We start from the raw sequence: 22101 nt of genomic DNA on the forward strand, positions 1-22101 counted from the left end.
AAAGTAATAGACACATCTCAATATCAACTGTTCAGAAGAGACCGTGTGAATCAGGAATTCATGGTCAAATTGCTGCAAAGAAACCACTAATAAAGGACACCAATATTAAGAAGAGACTCGCTGCGGTGGAAATCTGTCTTTTGGTCTGATGAGTCCAAATGTGAGATTTTTGGTTCCAACCACTGTGTCTTTGTGAGACGCAGAGTAGGTGAACAGATGATCTCTGTATGTGTGGTTCCCACCGTAAAGCATGGAGGAGGAGGTGTGATGGTGCTTTGCTGGTGACACTGTCAGTGAATTATTTAGAATTCAATGCACATTAAACCAGCATAGCTACTACAGCATTCTGCAACGATTCACCATTCCATCTGGTTTGCACTTAGTCCCACTATCATTTGTTTTTCAACAGAACAATGATCCAACACACTTCCAGGCTTTGTAAGGGCTATTTGACCAAGAAGGAGAGTGATGGAGTGCTGCATCAGATGACCTGGCCTCCAATCAAATGACCTCAAACCAATTGAGATGATTTGGGATGTCGCTCTGGCTGCTGGTGCTTCTCTGATCCACCTCTATGCAGACGACACCATTCTGTATATTTCTGTCCCTTCTTTGGAAACTGTGTTAACTAACCTCTAGACGATCTTCAATGCATACAACTCTTCTTCCGTGGCCTCCAACTGCTCTTAAACACATGTAAAACTAAATGCATGCTCTCCAACCGATCGCTGCCCACACCTGCCCGCCCGTCCAGCATCACTACTCTGGATGGTTTTCAGTTAGAATATGTGGACAACTACAAATACCTAGGTTTCTGGTTAGACTGTAAACTCTCATTCCAGACTCACGTTAAGCATCTCCAATCCAAAATTAAATCCAGAATCGGCTTCTTATTTTGCAACAAAGCATCCTTCACTCATGCTGCCAAACATACCCTCATAAAACTGACTATCCTACCGATCCTTGATTTCGGCGGTGTCATGTACAAAATAGCCTGCAACACTCTACTCAGCAAATTGGATGCAGTCTATCACAGTGCCATCCGTTTTGTCACCAAAGCCCCATATACTACCCACCCCTGCGACCTGTATGCTCTCGTTGGCTGGCCCTCACTTCATATTCGTCGCCAAACCCACTGGCTCCAGGTTATCTATAAGTCTTTGCTAGGTAAAGCCCTACCTTATCTCAGTATACATGCTGGAGCACCTGTACTTAAGCCCATCTGTAAATAGCCCATCCAACTACATCATCCCTATACTGTTATTTATCTTATTTATTTTGCTCCTTTGCACCCCAGTATCTCTACTTGCACATTCATCTTCTGCACATTTACCATTCCATTGTTTGATTGCTATATTGTAATTATTTAGCCACTATGGCCTATTTATTGCCTTACCTCCCTTGTCCTACCTCATTTGCACACATTGTTTATAGACTTTTTTCTATTGTATTATTGACTGTATGTATGTTTATTCCATGTGTAACTCTGTGTTGTTGTTTGTGATGCACTGCTTTGCTTTATCTTGGCCAGGACGTAGTTGTAAATGAGAACAATGTTCTCAACTAGCCTACCTGGTTAAATAGGTGAAATAAGGTGAAATAAAATAAAAAATTAGTTGGACCACAGAGTGAAGGAAAAGCAGCCAACAAGTGCTCAGCATATGTGAGAACCCCTTAAAGACGTTTGGAAAAGCATTCTAGGTGAAGCTGGTTGAGACAATGCCAATAGTGTGCAAAACTGTCATCAATTCAAAGGGTGGCTACTTTGAAGAATCTAAAATATATTTTGATTTGTTTAACACTTTTTTGGTTTACTACATGATCCATATGTGTTATTTCATAGTTTTGATGTCTTCACTATTATTCTATAAAAATAGTCCAAGTTAAGGAAAACCCTTGAATGAGTAGGTGTTCTAAAACATTTGACCGGTAGTATATATATATATATATATACTACCGGTCAAAAGTTTGGGGTCACTTTCTTGTTTTCCACATCAAACTTAGATTTGTCTGTTCATAACACTTTTTTCCCACATCTTCCTCTGTCCAGTGTCTATGTTCTTTTGCCCATATTAATATTTTATTTTTATTGGCCAGTCTGAGATATGGCTTGTTCTTTGCAACTCTGCCTAGAAGACCGAAGACCAGCATCGCGGAGTCACCTCTTCATTGTTGACGTTGAGACTTGTGTTATGCAGGTACTATTTAATGAAGCTGACAGTTGAGGACTTGTGAGGCATCTGTTTCTCAAACTAGACACTCTAATGTGCTTGTCTTCTTGCTCAGTTGTGCACCAGGGCAAGTTTCAGGAGAAAGTTCTTTGTTTCTGGCCACTTTGAGCCTGTAATCAAACCCACAAATGCTGATGCTGCAGATACTCAACTAGTCTAAAGAAGGCCAGTTTAATTGCTTCTTTAATCAGAACAACAGTTTTCAGCTGTACTAACATAATTGCAAAAGGGTTTTCTAATGATCTATTTGCCTTTTAAAATAATAAACTTGGATTAGCTAACACAACGTCCCATTGGAACACAGGAGTGATGGTTGCTGATAATGGGCCTCTGTACGCCTATGTAGATATTCCATCAGCAATCAGCCGTTTCCAGCTACAATAGTCATTTACAACATTAACAATATCTACACTTTATTTCTGATCAATTTGAGGTTATTTTAATGGGCAAAAAAATGTGCTTTTCTTTCAAAAACAAGGACATTTGTAAGGGACCACAAATTGGCTCCAATTAAGCGCCATGGCGTTGCAAAATGGAGTGATAGACCTCCTTCTTCAAGATCCTTTTTACCTTGCACAAATCTCCCACTTTACCACCACCAAAGCGCACCCCCAGACCATCACATTGCTTGCCCCATGCTTGACAGATGGCGTCAAGCACTCCTCCAGCATCTTTTAATTTTTTTGTGTCTCAAATATGCTATTCTTTGTGATCCAAACACCTCAAACTTAGATTAATTGTCAATGAAACTTTTTTTCAATCTTCCTCTGTCCAGTGTATGTGTTATTTTTCCCATCTTAGTCTTTTCTTTTCATTGGCCAGTCTGAGATATGGCCTTTTCTTTCTTTGCCTTAGTCCACTGCGCCACACGGGAGGTCCGCAAATGAACTTCTAACAAGGCACACTTGTTAATTGAAATATATTCAAGGTGACTACCTCTTGAAACTGGTTGAGAGAATGCCAAAAGTGTGCAAAGCTGTCATCAAGGCAGAGTGGCTACTTTGAAGAATCTCAAATCTTAAATATGTTTTTTTTGTTATTTCAAAGTGTTGATATCTTTGCTATTATTCTACAATGTAGAAAATAGTAAGAGTAAAGAAAAACCCTTGAATGAATAGGTGTTCTAAAACGTTTGACCGGTAGTGTATATATAATGTCAATTATAACGTTACTTAATCAACATTGACCGACGATACATTTGTAATTGTAGCCACCATCTGAGCTGCATACATTATAGCCACCACGTGTGAAGGATATATACAAACAGAACTTTGAGTTTCCTGACTGAAATTCCAGTCGCCTTACTGTCAGGCTGGAATCTCTTGAATCTCGAGACACACTTGCAACTTTTACGCAACGTTGACCTTGCTATTTATTTCGAGAAACTTCCAGCCCCATCTCCCACACGTCACCGTGCGGAATCTTTAAAGGGTCCGTTGACTGAATAAAATGGCACGGTATAAAGGATCAAGGAGTTTGAGCAGCATGAACACACAGTCACCAATGGTAGATTTGGTCAATAATAACGATCCTCTACCGCCAGGATGGGAAATAAAAATTGACCCACAGACAGGATGGCATTTTTTTGTGGATCACATTAATCGCAAAACAAGCTGGAATGACCCAAGACACGATTCCAAAAAGGTAGGATCATGGATGTGTAGTAACTTGATGTGTACCGTGGGAGGGCTCGTGTGATATATATTCAAAGTTGGAGTGAAATGTCATGTCAGCTTGACAGCATGGCAGACACAACACATAATCTCTCTAATATATGGCACGGTCCTCGATTAAGCGCTTCAGTGGTTAATAATGATGGTCACCGCTTCTGATAAGCACTGGCTTATATTATAGGGGAGACAGAGTGGGCATATTCTATTTATAGTAGGCTATGCTTCTATACATTTTTATTTACTTTAAAAACATGGGCTACAAATTGTCTCTGCTAAGACTTAATATACGCCAACGCAATGGAATGTTGTCTATGGAAGGCTCCAGCGCTCTCCCACATGCATTATAACGGGTTAACTAACAATAGCAATAGCTGTTATAAACGGCTATGTTCTTGTGTTATGATCTAAACTGAGCAACTGCTGTTGTAAAAGGCTATGATATTGTGTTATGATCTAAGCTGGCAGGTTTGTTGATGACGCACAGTCATATGTAAAGCCATGCCTTTGAGTGTTTGATCATTTCCATAATGTTTATTTAAAGCCTATTAGGCCAAGCAGACTCCAAACTGCATTTGTTCATATTTCTTACACTCGTAGAAAATAGGGGTTCCAAAAGGGTTATTTGGCTGTCCCCACATAGGATAACCCTTTTTGGTTCCAGGTAGAATTATTTTGGGTTCCATGTAGAAAAGGGTTATGTGTAGGGTTCAACATTGAACTCAAATGGGATCTACCTGGTATCAAAAGGGGTTCTTCAAAGGGTTCTTCTACCAGGACAGCCAAAGAACCCATTTAGGTTTTTAGATAGCATATTTTTTTACTAAAACTTTTGAAGGTGTTCATCACCCACCCATATATAACAGCTCCAAGAAACCTACAATAGCCTACATTAAATTAACAAATCGTTTAATTTGTTGACATGTTTTTACACCATTGAACTGTGCAGAAGTGCTATGTGTCAACTTTAAATGTTGAAGGGTTGGAGGAGCAGACCCTAGGCTGCCAGTTGGCGTCTTGCATTAGGAAGATCAACACTTTCTGCTGTCCGAAGTTAGTGTCACTAAGAATCTGCTGGAAAGACACAGCTGTCAGGGGATAAAATTGGTGCAATGCTGGCAGTGCACAGGGACCATGCCAAAATGGCAGAGGGCAAAGGGTCGTTCAGAGCTATTGGATGTGTCATAACTACTTTTGTTTTATAAAAAAAGTCAAGGAACGATGTAAAGAAAAGGTAGAATATACCCCACACATCACTCTTAAGTCATATTTAATTGTAATTCTTATTACCATGCAATATACAGCAATTTTGTTATTACATAGTCATGGCATCTTGAGACTGTTCCAATACAGTGAGTCCAATGGGCCAACAGTCTTGTGGACAAACGTTTGTCTTTGTTGTATCAAACTGTGTGGACTTATACTGAACAAATATATAAACGGAAGATGTAGTGTTGGTCCCATGTTTCATGAGCTGAAATAAAAGATCCCAGAAGTGTTCCACACGCATAAAAAGCTTATTTCTCTCAAATTTTATGCACACATTTTTTTTACATGCCTGTTAGTGAGAATTTCTCCTTTGCCAAGATAATCCATCCACATGACAGCAGTGGCATATCAAGAAGCGGATTAAACAGCATGATCATTACAAAGGTGCACCTTGTGCTGGGGACAATAAAAGACCACTCTAAAATGTGCAGTTTTGTCACACAACACAATGCCACAGATATCTCCAAATTTTGAGGGAGCGTGCAATTGGCATGCCTCCAATGTCGTTTTTGAGAATTTGGCAGTACGTCCAACCGGCCTCACAACCGCAGACCACGTGTAATCACACAAGCCCAGGACCTCCACCTCTGGCTTCTTCACCTGCGGGATCATCTGAGACTAGCCATGAAACTGTGGGTTTGCACAACTGAAGAATTTTTGCACAAACTGTCAGAAACCGTCTTAGGGAAGCTAATCTGCGTGCTCGTCGTCCTCACCAGGGTGTTGACCTGACTGCAGTTTGGAATCGTAACCGACGTCAGTTGGCAAATGCTCACCTTCGATGGCCACTGGCACGCTTCTAGGATTTATCCCAAAACTGATCATGTAGTGATATCACAGAGATACTGTTCCCTGCTGTCACAGTCAGGGGTCTCCCTCTGACAGTTGACCGCTTAATTGGTTGTCCTGGTGATCACCAAGACAGCATCATGGAGTTTTTTTTTGTCTCCACTGTGAATTATGATCAACATGCATGTGAGGACATGAGACAACTATGATTTGTTATGTTTTATGATAGTAAACACTGCCTAGCAAACCAAAAAATGCAGAGCCTACATACCCACATGTAGTGATGGCTTGCTTCTTCTGACAGGCACAGACTTGCAATTGGATAAGAACTACACTCTTAGAAAAAATGGTTCCAAAAGGGTTCTTTGGCTGTCCCCATAGCAGAATCCTTTTTGGTTCCAGGTAGAACCCTTTTGGGTTTCATTTAGAAGAGAACCCTCTGTGGAAAGGGTTCTACATGGAATCCAAAATGATTCTTCCTGGTACCAAAAAGGGTTATTCAAAGAGTTCTCTTATGGGCACAGCTGAAGAACCCTTTTTGGTTCTAAATAGCACCTTTTCCCCCCTAGAGTGTAGTTTCCTCTTCTAAGTGGTCAGAGAAGTGATACTTTTCTTTTTATCTCCCAGGGATATTTCACAATGTACCGAATGCTTTTTGCTTATAGATACCAGAGCAGATTCTAGAGCAGACATATTTGTTTCAGCCTCTAGCAAATGGCTCTTTTCAATCAATCTCAATTTAATTTTAATAGCCCAATGGTCTAAGTTTGGAGAAAATAGCAAATTCTTCTGGGATGTTGGACATCATTCCCTCATAGAAAACACATTTTATGATGGATTGGCAGTAATTGGTTGCCTCTGGGGCTAGGGTTTCACTCACATTATTATTTGCATGTCTTAGATATGTATTAATTCAGACTTTTTTTCTTCTTCAGGTCAGCCAGCTGTCTCAAAATGGCCCCAGTGTGCCCCCAGAGCCGAGTCCTCAGGAGATGCAGAAGGCCTTCGTGAGAGACATGAAGCACCCCACCCTCCGTCAGGGTTACATCCCAATCCCAGTCTGCCATGAAGGCGGAGACATACATCAGCAACAGCAACACCAATGTTTCCCGTACATTCAGCCGACTGCTCTGAAAAATGTACGAGCAGACGAGCGGACACCCTCCCCCACCCCGACGCTCCACTGCAGGCCTAGATCTCCTTTGCAGGGTCCCTCCGAGAGCACTACCCCTGAGCCCTACATGTCCTGTTCGCGTAGTTCACAAGGACCTGAGGTGAGATTGATATAGCTAATGAGATTACTACGCATTAACTCTTACCATTTGATTTAATCATAGATTGATGTCATTGGAGGATTTGCAGAGAAAGTTGTAGTTAAATGCTGGTGTTTGATGTCGGAATCAAACTAAACCTCCAGCTACTTCTAGAGCTACTTGGAATATTGAATATACAATTGTACTTCCTCTGATTCATGCTAGACTTTCATTCCTTAGGGCCACCCCCTCCACCAGCCCCCACGACCCAGCAGCACAGGCCTCCAGGCAGGTTACATCCCCATCCCAGTGATCCACAAGAGGGCCGGAGGTCACCCACAACAAGCCCCTGTCAACTCCACTCTCTACACCCAGCGCTTTCCGGCTTACTCAGAGTTCCAGCCCTCCTTCCACCACCTACAACCAGAGGACTGGAGCTGTCATCATGGGCCCACGCCTTCTTCCCGGGACCGTGCCTCCCCCTCCCCGAGCATGCTTCCCCAGCACCGTGAGACTGCCGCCATCCATATCCCTCCGCATATGAGGAGCCAGTCTCCCCTCAGTGCACAGGTCATTACAGAGAGACCACAGGTACCTTTTTTCCATCATCGCTTCACCTATTGCCAGTCCAATATCATTAGGATTCATCTATATAAAAAGTATAATATATGTACATAGCCATAAATGGCAGAATAGCAAATTTGACATTTTTCCTGATAAATAATTAGCAGGTTGACATTTATTGTCCTGAATCTTGCCCAAGAGGTGGAACTGAGTGATTTCAGCTAGATAGGCCAACTGCAATGTCAAAATTGTCTATATCGTAAACATTTAAGGTTAGGGTTAGCAATGTATCAATGTGGTTAAGGTTAGGTATAAAATCAGATGATATAACTTTATAGCTGTGCTAGTTAGTGACCATTCTGCAGAGCTGCCTCCAGGTCAAGATTCATGACAATAAATGGCAACACGCAAACAATTCCTTCTTTCTTCCCCAGGTACCACAGAGAGAATCACCCCACAGAATGGAGCAGGAGATCTCTCAGTATCCCCAAACAGTGCAGAGAGAGGCTGACACACAGCAGCTACAACAGCCACAGATGTCACAACGACCACAACAACAGCCACAACAATACCAACAACCACAACAATACCAACAACCACAACCACAGCAGCCACAACAGTACCAACAGCCACAACAATACCAACAATCTGAACAGTACCAACAACCACAACAATATCAAAAGCCAGAAAAACACCAACAACCTGAACAGTACCAACAACAACCACAACCTCCACAACAACCACAGCCACAACCGCAGCTGAAACAGACAGCAAACATCACAGTCCAGATGCCCCCAAAACCAGAAGCCCAGGAGCCAGTGGATGCTCCTGCTCCACAGGAGGTCCCGTCCACAACAGCAGAAAACGAGTCCACCGCTCAGTGTCACCCAGGCTTGGCTAAAGTACAAAAGATAGTGGAGAGAGTGGCGAAACTGGAGCAAGAGGTGAAATGCTTTGATGGAAAGAAGAACGATAAGAGGTACTTGCTGCTGGAGGAGCTGTTGACCAAAGAGCTTTTGGCATTGGACTCAGTGGACCCAGAGGGGCGTTTGGATGTGCGACAGGCGCGACGTGACGGAGTCCGGAGGGTCCAAACCATACTGGATGCACTGGAGATGCTGGATGAGCGGCCAACGGAACCTGTCAGTTCGTCCTCGATGGAGGGCGAGAGCCCGCCACAGAGTGGAGAGCAGCTTAGTACGATCAGCCAAGCGAATGTGGAGATGGCCAGGGAGATCTCATAATGACTGCTTTATTATGGCGAAGAGTGAAGAGAAACGTCATCAAATATGACGTGGAAATAGGCTGCTCTCAATGTTCCCTATTCCCCCCTTTCTACGGCAGATATCACATATGAACTATAAGATGCGTGTTTGCTTAATTTCCAGTGTTGGTATTTTCTGGTATTCACCACATATGTGATGGTGGTATCTGAGTGCAATTATGTTTAGCCACTGTTGTTGCCTTTTGCCGTGCCAATGTCTTTTTGCAAGAACATTGTCATGTTCAGTGTGTTAAAGACACATGCAGAAGGGAGATGATCTAAGAGGCCTTTATCCATCCATATAGGAAAATACTATGAAAATAGCTTATTTAAATTTTAAAAAGTACATCTATGTTGTTGCCTTTGGACCATGTGACGTGGTTGTTGTAAAGTTGTTCAGTACATATTCAATAAGAGAACACTGGTTGGTATGTATAGAGAAGGCTACATCTCTCTATCTAAGAAAGGGCTCCAGTTGCTATTGTTAGAGATGCCTAATATTTCCCTCTTAGTTCTAATCCACTACTTCGAGAAACAATATTTACCTCAGATTCCATATGAAGAAATGGGATAAATGTTAGTGAATGTTAATGATTCAGTCAGAGAAAAGTATTTATTTTTGGGCCTCAGGGGACAAAGAGCCACTTAAAGGAAAGAATCTTCCTTTTCTTCCTCTCAGAGATTCCTCTCAGAATCTTCCTCTTCCTCTCAGTTCCTCTGGGTTATTTAACACACACCCAACAAATTATATGGTTGATAGAGTTACTTCGGGTTTCATTAGTTTCAGCCTGTAGGTGCATTGTCTATTTTGGGTTCTTGGCACTTATTTCACCATTATAATATGTTTATATTTCATTTGTAATGATTAGGGAACTTGATATGTTACATTCAACAATTACATCTAGTCACCTTTGATTCAAGTATCATTTAGAATTGGTAGAATGTTTTACAACATTTTTACATTTGTAGTTTCACTTGTAATGTTATTTAAAGAAAGGAATTATATATGAATTTAAGAATGCATTTAGAAATGTTGGATGTGAGCTGCATAACCTCATGAGATGTGAGACTATTAGCATCAGCTGCTAATCAAGAATAACAATTCAAAGGGTCAATGTAAAAGTAGGCATTGTTTATCACAGCTTGTGCATTGCAGGTTGTTGCAGTGTTGACAGCTTGGAGTCACATTGGCATGGTTGCAAATAAAATGATTTATTTTGACGTTGTCTATAATTGAGTGACTTTATAGTAGGTTACAGTATTGTGATATGTTGCCATTCTTGCTATCAAGTGGTTCTATATGGTTTACACAAATCTAAACCTCACCTTGTATCCTCTCCATCACTTAACACCTTGTGTGAGACAAGCAACACATGGTAGATCCAGGAAAAAATGACACATTTTAGGAGAATGCACAGTATTGAATAAGCACTCTATTAACTTGGCATGGGGTGTTTATTTTTTTAGGTTTAATATATTCCATTCAATAATACATTCCATTCACCACCAAACTTGTTTTTTTTTTCACTAAGAGAGCATATAACCCTGCTATAAGTGCCACCTGAAATAAATATCATAATGAACTACTACAATTTCAACATACAAACATAAGGGGAAAGTGAAAGTTTGATATGATCGACCTTCAACATTCATAACCAACCTATCAACGTTGATAATAACTGTTAGCCTAAATGTGTAATTACCCAAATACCAGTATATCAATAAAACATTATTTTAATTGAATGTCGAATTTTGATGAGAGACGTGTCACTAATTCAGACTCAATCAGCTCAAACAGCTGAGCATTTGAATACCTTAAACTTGCTGTACGTTGGATTTTGCTCTAGCCTAGGCGGAGATCCTATTGAACAGTCCCAGAAAAGAGACATCCACCAATCGGTGCACTGGGCAAGGTAAATCGAGTGCACCTGGTGGAGCTCGATATAGAATGAAGAGTAAGGTCACGTGTGATTGTTTTGTTTTGGAGCGTGAAATCCTGTGGAGGCGGTTGAGCAACACTGACTTGGCTGTGACTGGGGCAGAGATGGATGGAAAGGCAGGGGGTGAGGTGTTGAGGAGGACGGGATGGAGTGTAGTTAGTGGTGGAGTGGAAAAACGTGTAGGTAGAATAGTGAGATTAAAGGTTAAGAAAAAGAGGAAGCCTGAGGAACCTTTGCAGGTCTTGTGAAGGGAGGGTCTCTTATTGAGGCACAGCGCCTCCAGATGGGAAGAAGGTGAATAGCCTGTCAGTGCTACTAAACTTTTAGGATCTGGTACTGACAGAAATAGTTAGGATTGGGTATATGAGTTACTATGTTTGAGCTTACGTTCTTAAACCATTGTGTTGCTATGACTGTCAAAGGTTTGGGCATGTGGCGGCGGTGCGTAAAGGCAAAAGGAGGTGTGCGAAGTGTGGGGGAGAACATGCATATGGGGAATGTGGAGACGGGGTCCAGTTAAGGTGCTGTAACTCTGGGTGGCGCCTATTGTGTGCCATATGGGGGTTGTGCATTGATGAAAAGACAGGTGGAAGTGCAGCAGGTGTGGCGTGAGCGTAAAATCTCATATGCAGAAGCAGGGAAGGTAGTTCACACAAAAACTAACGGGGCACACAGTAGAGCAAGTATTCCAGGGCAGGTCGGGATGCAGGTTGGACGGGATTGAAAACAGGTATGTGGGAAGACAAGACAAAACCAATGGAAAATGAAAAATGGATCAATGATGGCTAGAAGACCAGTGACGTCGACCGCCGAGCACCGCCTGAACAAGGAGAGGCAACGACTTCGGCAGAAGTCGTGACACTGGTAGTAGATATGAGGAAGGTTGTTACATTTGTGACCGCAGCAATCAATTGCACAGAATAATTACAATCTAAGACTAAGAAGATACTGATCATAGTGGATCAGGCAGTGAAGTGTCTTGGGATCGCAGGACTGACATGTGAAAATGTACAGAATGACCTCAATAAGATTGAGAATCAGTCCAGCCAGGAATCATGTATTGGTTAATTTTCATAATGGTGTTAATCATTCAATGGAATGACAGAAGTTTGATGGCTTAATGGGCAAGTGATCAAACAGTTTCTTGAGGAGTTACAGGTCAAACCTATTGTGATATGTCTCCAGGAGACATGGCTTAAACCAGTCTGTAGAGATAGGGTGGCAGGGAAAGGAGGCGGGTGTGCTACCTTTATAATGCCGGGGATCCCATATATAAAATGATTCTTCCTGGTACCAAAAAGGGTTATTCAAAGAGTTCTCTTATGGGCACAGCTGAAGAACCCTTTTTGGTTCTAAATAGCACCTTTTCCCCCCCTAGAGTGTAGTTTCCTCTTCTAAGTGGTCAGAGAAGTGATACTTTTCTTTTTATCTCCCAGGGATATTTCACAATGTACCGAATGCTTTTTGCTTATAGATACCAGAGCAGATTCCAGAGCAGACATATTTGTTTCAGCCTCTAGCAAATGGCTCTTTTCAATCAATCTCAATTTGTTATGCAGGTGAATGAGGACCCAAAAGCGACTTGGCGAAAACAGAGTCTTTAATCCAGTTTAAGGAAATAGCAATACTCCTAGACAAATCGGAGTGGTAAATAAAGCATAAAAACAATATCACTCGTAATCACGAGAACTGACTGGAGACTCGATAATAAACTGCAGGTTGCCTCGGGAAGGCACTTGACCGTAGCAGACTCAGACACCTGCTCACCACGCAGCATCTGAGGGAAACACGACACGACAGGGCGATACAAAGACACAGCACGGTGAACAATATACAAGGATCCGACAGGGCAGAAACGGAAAACAAGGGGAGAAATAGGGACTCTAATCAGGGGAAAAGATAGGGAACAGGTGTGGGAAGACTAAATGATTGATTAGGGGAATAGGAACAGCTGGGAGCAGGAACGGAACGATAGAGAGAAGAGAGAGAGGAAGGGAGAGAAAAAGGGGAACGAACCTAAAAAGACCAGCAGGGGGAAAACGAACAGAAGGAAAAGCAAAATGACAAGACAATATAAGACAAAACATGACAGTACCCCCCACTCACCGAGCGCCTCCTGGCGCACTCGAGGAGGAATCCTGGCGGCAACGGAGGAAATCATCAATAAGTGAACGGTCCAGCACGTCCCGAGACGGAACCCAACTCCTCTCCTCAGGACCGTAACCCTCCCAATCCACTAAGTATTGGTGACCCCGTCCCCGAGAACGCATGTCCATGATCCTACATACCTTGTAAATAGGTGCGCTCTCGACAAGGACGGGAGGGGGGGAGGGAAGACGAACGGGGGTGCGAAGAAAGGGCTTGACACAGGAGACATGGAAGACAGGATGGACGCGACGAAGATGTCGCGGAAGAAGCAGTCGCACAGCGACAGGATTGACGACCTGGGAGACACGGAACGGACCAATGAACCGTGGAGTCAACTTACGAGAAGCTGTCGTAAGAGGAAGGTTGCGAGTGGAAAGCCACACTCTCTGGCCGCAACAATACCTTGGACTCTTAATCCTACGTTTATTGTCGGCTCTCACAGTCTGTGCCCTGTAACGGCAAAGTGCAGACCTCACCCTCCTCCAGGTGCGCTCACAACGTTGGACAAACGCTTGAGCGGAGGGAACGCTGGACTCGGCAAGCTGGGATGAGAACAGAGGAGGCTGGTAACCCAGACTACTCTGAAACGGAGATAACCCGGTAGCAGACGAAGGAAGCGAGTTGTGAGCGTATTCTGCCCAGGGGAGCTGTTCTGCCCAAGACGCAGGGTTTCTGAAAGAAAGGCTGCGTAGTATGCGACCAATCGTCTGATTGGCCCTCTCTGCTTGACCGTTAGACTGGGGATGAAACCCGGAAGAGAGACTGTCGGACGCACCAATCAAACGACAGAACTCCCTCCAAAACTGTGACGTGAATTGCGGACCTCTGTCTGAAACGGCGTCTAACGGGAGGCCATGAATTCTGAACACATTCTCGATGATGATTTGTGCCGTCTCCTTAGCGGAAGGAAGTTTAGCGAGAGGAATGAAATGTGCCGCCTTAGAGAACCTATCGACAACCGTAAGAATCACAGTCTTCCCCGCAGACAAAGGCAGACCGGTAATGAAGTCTAGGGCGATGTGAGACCATGGTCGAGAAGGAATGGGGAGCGGTCTGAGACGACCGGCAGGAGGAGAGTTACCTGACTTAGTCTGCGCGCAGTCCGAACAAGCAGCCACGAAACGGCGCGTGTCACGCTCCTGAGTCGGCCACCAAAAGCGCTGGCGAATAGAAGCAAGAGTGCCTCGAACACCGGGATGACCAGCTAACTTGGCAGAGTGAGCCCACTGAAGAACAGCCAGACGAGTGGAAACAGGAACGAAAAGAAGGTTACTAGGACAAGCGCGCGGCGACGCAGTGTGCGTGAGTGCTTGCTTAACCTGTCTTTCAATTCCCCAGACTGTCAACCCGACAACACGCCCATAAGGAAGAATCCCCTCGGGATCAGTAGAAGCCACAGAAGAACTAAAAAGACGGAATAAGGCATCAGGCTTGGTGTTCTTGCTACCCGGACGGTAAGAAATCACAAACTCGAAACGAGCGAAAAATAACGCCCAACGAGCTTGACGAGCATTAAGTCGTTTGGCAGAACGGATGTACTCAAGGTTCTTATGGTCTGTCCAAACGACAAAAGGAACGGTCGCCCCCTCCAACCACTGTCGCCATTCGCCTAGGGCTAAGCGGATGGCGAGCAGTTCGCGGTTACCCACATCATAGTTGCGTTCAGATGGCGACAGGCGATGAGAAAAATAAGCGCAAGGATGAACCTTATCGTCAGACTGGAAGCGCTGGGATAGAATGGCTCCCACGCCTACCTCTGAAGCGTCAACCTCGACAATGAATTGTCTAGTGACGTCAGGAGTAACGAGGATAGGAGCGGACGTAAAACGTTCTTTTAGAAGATCAAAAGCTCCCTGGGCGGAACCGGACCACTTAAAACACGTCTTGACAGAAGTAAGAGCTGTGAGAGGGGCAGCAACTTGACCGAAATTACGAATGAAACGCCGATAGAAATTAGCGAAACCTAGAAAGCGCTGCAACTCGACACGTGACCTTGGAACGGGCCACTCACTGACAGCTTGGACCTTAGCGGAATCCATCTGAATGCCTTCAGCGGAAATAACGGAACCGAGAAAAGTAACGGAGGAGACATGAAAAGAGCACTTCTCAGCCTTCACGTAGAGACAATTCTCTAAAAGGCGCTGGAGAACACGTCGAACGTGCTGAACATGAATCTCGAGTGACGGTGAAAAAATCAGGATATCGTCAAGGTAGACAAAAACAAAGATGTTCAGCATGTCTCTCAGAACATCATTAACTAATGCCTGAAAAACAGCTGGCGCATTGGCGAGACCAAACGGCAGAACCCGGTACTCAAAATGCCCTAACGGAGTGTTAAACGCCGTTTTCCACTCGTCCCCCTCTCTGATGCGCACGAGATGGTAAGCGTTACGAAGGTCCAACTTAGTAAAGCACCTGGCTCCCTGCAGAATCTCGAAGGCTGATGACATAAGGGGAAGCGGATAACGATTCTTAACCGTTATGTCATTCAGCCCTCGATAATCCACGCAGGGGCGCAGAGTACCGTCCTTTTTCTTAACAAAAAAGAACCCCGCCCCGGCCGGAGAGGAAGAAGGCACTATGGTACCGGCGTCAAGAGACACAGACAAATAGTCCTCGAGAGCCTTACGTTCGGGAGCCGACAGAGAGTATAGTCTACCCCGAGGAGGAGTGGTCCCCGGAAGGAGATCAATACTACAATCATACGACCGGTGAGGAGGAAGGGAGTTGGCTCGGGACCGACTGAAGACCGTGCGCAGATCATGATATTCCTCCGGCACTCCTGTCAAATCGCCAGGTTCCTCCTGAGAAGTGGGGACAGAAGAAATGGGAGGGATGGCAGACATTAAACACTTCACATGACAAGAAACGTTCCAGGATAGGATAGAATTACTAGACCAATTAATAGAAGGATTATGACATACTAGCCAGGGATGACCCAAAACAACAGGTGTAAAAGGTGAACGAAAAATCAAAAAAGAAATAGTCTCACTGTGGTTACCAGATACTGTGAGGGTTAAAGGTAGTGTCTCAAATCTGATACTGGGAAGATAATATAATATAATAATATATGCCATTTAGCAGATGCTTTTATCCAAAGCGACTTACAGTCATGTGTGCATACATTCTACGTATGATGACTACCATCTAAGGCGAACATGGGCGTAGGCTTCTCTAACTGTCTGAAAGGAATGTCATGTTTCCGAGCCCATGCTTCGTCCATGAAACAACCCTCAGCCCCAGAGTCTATCAAGGCACTGCATGTAGCACCCGAACCGGTCCAGCGTAGATGGACCGACATAGTAGTACAGGATCTAGATGGAGAGACCTGAGTAGTAGCACTCACCAGTAGCCCTCCGCTTACTGATGAGCTCTGGCTTTTACTGGACATGAATTGACAAAATGTCCATCAAATCCGCAATAGAGGCACAGGCGGTTGGTGATCCTCCGTTCCCTCTCCTTAGTCGAGATGCGAATACCTCCCAGCTGCATGAGGAGGGAGATGGTTGCGATGCGGAGCAGGGAAACACCGTTGACGCGAGCTCTCTTCCACGAGCTTGGTGATGAAGATCTACCCGTCGTTCTATGCGGATGGCGAGAGCAATCAAAGAGTCCACACTGGAAGGAACCTCCCGGGAGAGAATCTCATCTTTGACCACTGCGTGGAGTCCCTCCAGAAAACGAGCGAGCAGCGCCGGCTCGTTCCAGTCACTAGAGGCAGCAAGAGTGCGAAACTCTATAGAGTAGTCCGTTATGGATCGATCACCTTGGCATAGGGAAGCCAGGGCCCTAGAAGCCTCCCTACCAAAAACTGATCGGTCAAAAACCCGAAGCATCTCCTCTTTAAAGTTCTGGTAATTGTTTGAACAATCAGCCCTTGCCTCCCAGATAGCTGTGCCCCACTCTCGAGCCCGGCCAGTAAGGAGTGAAATGACGTAAGCAACCCGAGCTCTCTCTCTAGAGTATGTGTTGGGTTGGAGAGAGAACACAATATCACACTGGGTGAGAAAGGAGCGGCACTCCTTGGGCTGCCCGGAGTAGCAAGGTGGGTTATTAACCCTAGGTTCCGGAGGCTCGGCAGACCAGGAAGTAACAGGTGGCACGAGACGAAGACTCTGGAACTGTCCAGAGAGGTCGGAAACCTGAGCGGCCAGGTTCTCCATGGCATGACGAGGAGCAGACAATTCCTGCTCGTGTCTGCCGAGCATGGCTCCTTGGATCTCGACGGCAGTGTTACGAGCGTCTGTAGTCGCTGGGTCCATTCTTTGGTCGGATCCTTCTGTTATGCAGGTGAATGAGGACCCAAAAGCGACTTGGCGAAAACAGAGTCTTTAATCCAGTTTAAGGAAATAGCAATACTCCTAGACAAATCGGAGTGGTAAATAAAGCATAAAAACAATATCACTCGTAATCACGAGAACTGACTGGAGACTCGATAATAAACTGCAGGTTGCCTCGGGAAGGCACTTGACCGTAGCAGACTCAGACACCTGCTCACCACGCAGCATCTGAGGGAAACACGACACGACAGGGCGATACAAAGACACAGCACGGTGAACAATATACAAGGATCCGACAGGGCAGAAACGGAAAACAAGGGGAGAAATAGGGACTCTAATCAGGGGAAAAGATAGGGAACAGGTGTGGGAAGACTAAATGATTGATTAGGGGAATAGGAACAGCTGGGAGCAGGAACGGAACGATAGAGAAGAGAGAGAGGAAGGGAGAGAGAAAAAAGGGGAACGAACCTAAAAAGACCAGCAGGGGGAAAACGAACAGAAGGAAAAGCAAAATGACAAGACAATATAAGACAAAACATGACACAATTTAATTTTAATAGCCCAATGGTCTAAGTTTGGAGAAAATAGCAAATTCTTCTGGGATGTTGGACATCATTCCCTCATAGAAAACACATTTTATGATGGATTGGCAGTAATTGGTTGCCTCTGGGGCTAGGGTTTCACTCACATTATTATTTGCATGTCTTAGATATGTATTAATTCAGACTTTTTTTCTTCTTCAGGTCAGCCAGCTGTCTCAAAATGGCCCCAGTGTGCCCCCAGAGCCGAGTCCTCAGGAGATGCAGAAGGCCTTCGTGAGAGACATGAAGCACCCCACCCTCCGTCAGGGTTACATCCCAATCCCAGTCTGCCATGAAGGCGGAGACATACATCAGCAACAGCAACACCAATGTTTCCCGTACATTCAGCCGACTGCTCTGAAAAATGTACGAGCAGACGAGCGGACACCCTCCCCCACCCCGACGCTCCACTGCAGGCCTAGATCTCCTTTGCAGGGTCCCTCCGAGAGCACTACCCCTGAGCCCTACATGTCCTGTTCGCGTAGTTCACAAGGACCTGAGGTGAGATTGATATAGCTAATGAGATTACTACGCATTAACTCTTACCATTTGATTTAATCATAGATTGATGTCATTGGAGGATTTGCAGAGAAAGTTGTAGTTAAATGCTGGTGTTTGATGTCGGAATCAAACTAAACCTCCAGCTACTTCTAGAGCTACTTGGAATATTGAATATACAATTGTACTTCCTCTGATTCATGCTAGACTTTCATTCCTTAGGGCCACCCCCTCCACCAGCCCCCACGACCCAGCAGCACAGGCCTCCAGGCAGGTTACATTCCCATCCCAGTGATCCACAAGAGGGCCGGAGGTCACCCACAACAAGCCCCTGTCAACTCCACTCTCTACACCCAGCGCTTTCCGGCTTACTCAGAGTTCCAGCCCTCCTTCCACCACCTACAACCAGAGGACTGGAGCGGTCATCATGGGCCCACGCCTTCTTCCCGGGACCGTGCCTCCCCCTCCCCGAGCATGCTTCCCCAGCACCGTGAGACTGCCGCCATCCATATTCCTCCGCATATGAGGAGCCAGTCTCCCCTCAGTGCACAGGTCATTACAGAGAGACCACAGGTACCTTTTTTCCATCATCGCTTCACCTATTGCCAGTCCAATATCATTAGGATTCATCTATATAAAAAGTATAATATATGTACATAGCCATAAATGGCAGAATAGCAAATTTGACATTTTTCCTGATAAATAATTAGCAGGTTGACATTTATTGTCCTGAATCTTGCCCAAGAGGTGGAACTGAGTGATTTCAGCTAGATAGGCCAACTGCAATGTCAAAATTGTCTATATCGTAAACATTTAAGGTTAGGGTTAGCAATGTGGTTAAGGTTAGGTATAAAATCAGATGATATAACTTTATAGCTGTGCTAGTTAGTGACCATTCTGCAGAGCTGCCTCCAGGTCAAGATTCATGACAATAAATGGCAACACGCAAACAATTCCTTCTTTCTTCCCCAGGTACCACAGAGAGAATCACCCCACAGAATGGAGCAGGAGATCTCTCAGTATCCCCAAACAGTGCAGAGAGAGGCTGACACACAGCAGCTACAACAGCCACAGATGTCACAACGACCACAACAACAGCCACAACAATACCAACAACCACAACAATACCAACAACCACAACCACAGCAGCCACAACAGTACCAACAGCCACAACAATACCAACAATCTGAACAGTACCAACAACCACAACAATATCAAAAGCCAGAAAAACACCAACAACCTGAACAGTACCAACAACAACCACAACCTCCACAACAACCACAGCCACAACCGCAGCTGAAACAGACAGCAAACATCACAGTCCAGATGCCCCCAAAACCAGAAGCCCAGGAGCCAGTGGATGCTCCTGCTCCACAGGAGGTCCCGTCCACAACAGCAGAAAACGAGTCCACCGCTCAGTGTCACCCAGGCTTGGCTAAAGTACAAAAGATAGTGGAGAGAGTGGCGAAACTGGAGCAAGAGGTGAAATGCTTTGATGGAAAGAAGAACGATAAGAGGTACTTGCTGCTGGAGGAGCTGTTGACCAAAGAGCTTTTGGCATTGGACTCAGTGGACCCAGAGGGGCGTTTGGATGTGCGACAGGCGCGACGTGACGGAGTCCGGAGGGTCCAAACCATACTGGATGCACTGGAGATGCTGGATGAGCGGCCAACGGAACCTGTCAGTTCGTCCTCGATGGAGGGCGAGAGCCCGCCACAGAGTGGAGAGCAGCTTAGTACGATCAGCCAAGCGAATGTGGAGATGGCCAGGGAGATCTCATAATGACTGCTTTATTATGGCGAAGAGTGAAGAGAAACGTCATCAAATATGACGTGGAAATAGGCTGCTCTCAATGTTCCCTATACCCTCCTTTCTACGGCAGATATCACATATGAACTATAAGATGCGTGTTTGCTTAATTTCCAGTGTTGGTATTTTCTGGTATTCACCACATATGTGATGGTGGTATCTGAGTGCAATTATGTTTAGCCACTGTTGTTGCCTTTTGCCGTGCCAATGTCTTTTTGCAAGAACATTGTCATGTTCAGTGTGTTAAAGACACATGCAGAAGGGAGATGATCTAAGAGGCCTTTATCCATCCATATAGGAAAATACTATGAAAATAGCTTATTTAAATTTTAAAAAGTACATCTATGTTGTTGCCTTTGGACCATGTGACGTGGTTGTTGTAAAGTTGTTCAGTACATATTCAATAAGAGAACACTGGTTGGTATGTATAGAGAAGGCTACATCTCTCTATCTAAGAAAGGGCTCCAGTTGCTATTGTTAGAGATGCCTAATATTTCCCTCTTAGTTCTAATCCACTACTTCGAGAAACAATATTTACCTCAGATTCCATATGAAGAAATGGGATAAATGTTAGTGAATGTTAATGATTCAGTCAGAGAAAAGTATTTATTTTTGGGCCTCAGGGGACAAAGAGCCACTTAAAGGAAAGAATCTTCCTTTTCTTCCTCTCAGAGATTCCTCTCAGAATCTTCCTCTTCCTCTCAGTTCCTCTGGGTTATTTAACACACACCCAACAAATTATATGGTTGATAGAGTTACTTCGGGTTTCATTAGTTTCAGCCTGTAGGTGCATTGTCTATTTTGGGTTCTTGGCACTTATTTCACCATTATAATATGTTTATATTTCATTTGTAATGATTAGGGAACTTGATATGTTACATTCAACAATTACATCTAGTCACCTTTGATTCAAGTATCATTTAGAATTGGTAGAATGTTTTACAACATTTTTACATTTGTAGTTTCACTTGTAATGTTATTTAAAGAAAGGAATTATATATGAATTTAAGAATGCATTTAGAAATGTTGGATGTGAGCTGCATAACCTCATGAGATGTGAGACTATTAGCATCAGCTGCTAATCAAGAATAACAATTCAAAGGGTCAATGTAAAAGTAGGCATTGTTTATCACAGCTTGTGCATTGCAGGTTGTTGCAGTGTTGACAGCTTGGAGTCACATTGGCATGGTTGCAAATAAAATGATTTATTTTGACGTTGTCTATAATTGAGTGACTTTATAGTAGGTTACAGTATTGTGATATGTTGCCATTCTTGCTATCAAGTGGTTCTATATGGTTTACACAAATCTAAACCTCACCTTGTATCCTCTCCATCACTTAACACCTTGTGTGAGACAAGCAACACATGGTAGATCCAGGAAAAAATGACACATTTTAGGAGAATGCACAGTATTGAATAAGCACTCTATTAACTTGGCATGGGGTGTTTATTTTTTTAGGTTTAATATATTCCATTCAATAATACATTCCATTCACCACCAAACTTGTTTTTTTTTTCACTAAGAGAGCATATAACCCTGCTATAAGTGCCACCTGAAATAAATATCATAATGAACTACTACAATTTCAACATACAAACATAAGGGGAAAGTGAAAGTTTGATATGATCGACCTTCAACATTCATAACCAACCTATCAACGTTGATAATAACTGTTAGCCTAAATGTGTAATTACCCAAATACCAGTATATCAATAAAACATTATTTTAATTGAATGTCGAATTTTGATGAGAGACGTGTCACTAATTCAGACTCAATCAGCTCAAACAGCTGAGCATTTGAAT

General features: G+C 44.0%; 2 protein-coding genes across 2 annotated transcripts; both read left to right on the top strand.

Moving 5' to 3' along the window:
* Positions 1–3660: 3660 nt before the first annotated feature.
* LOC124037177 (BAG family molecular chaperone regulator 3-like) lies at positions 3661–9092 on the top strand. Its single transcript, XM_046351845.1, has 4 exons — positions 3661–3875; positions 6895–7233; positions 7453–7803; positions 8211–9092. Exons 1-4 carry the CDS (start codon positions 3681–3683, stop codon positions 9018–9020), a joined length of 1695 nt encoding a protein of 564 aa, XP_046207801.1. The 5' UTR covers positions 3661–3680; the 3' UTR covers positions 9021–9092.
* A 2462-nt stretch (positions 9093–11554) lies between these two features.
* Positions 11555–21504, top strand: LOC124038712 (BAG family molecular chaperone regulator 3-like). Its single transcript, XM_046354795.1, has 4 exons — positions 11555–11623; positions 18152–18490; positions 18710–19060; positions 19460–21504. Exons 1-4 carry the CDS (start codon positions 11555–11557, stop codon positions 20267–20269), a joined length of 1569 nt encoding a protein of 522 aa, XP_046210751.1. The 3' UTR covers positions 20270–21504.
* The last annotated feature ends 597 nt before the right edge of the window (positions 21505–22101 follow it).

Source organism: Oncorhynchus gorbuscha, linkage group LG06 (assembly GCF_021184085.1).
Source record: "Oncorhynchus gorbuscha isolate QuinsamMale2020 ecotype Even-year linkage group LG06, OgorEven_v1.0, whole genome shotgun sequence".
NCBI lineage: Eukaryota > Metazoa > Chordata > Actinopteri > Salmoniformes > Salmonidae > Oncorhynchus > Oncorhynchus gorbuscha.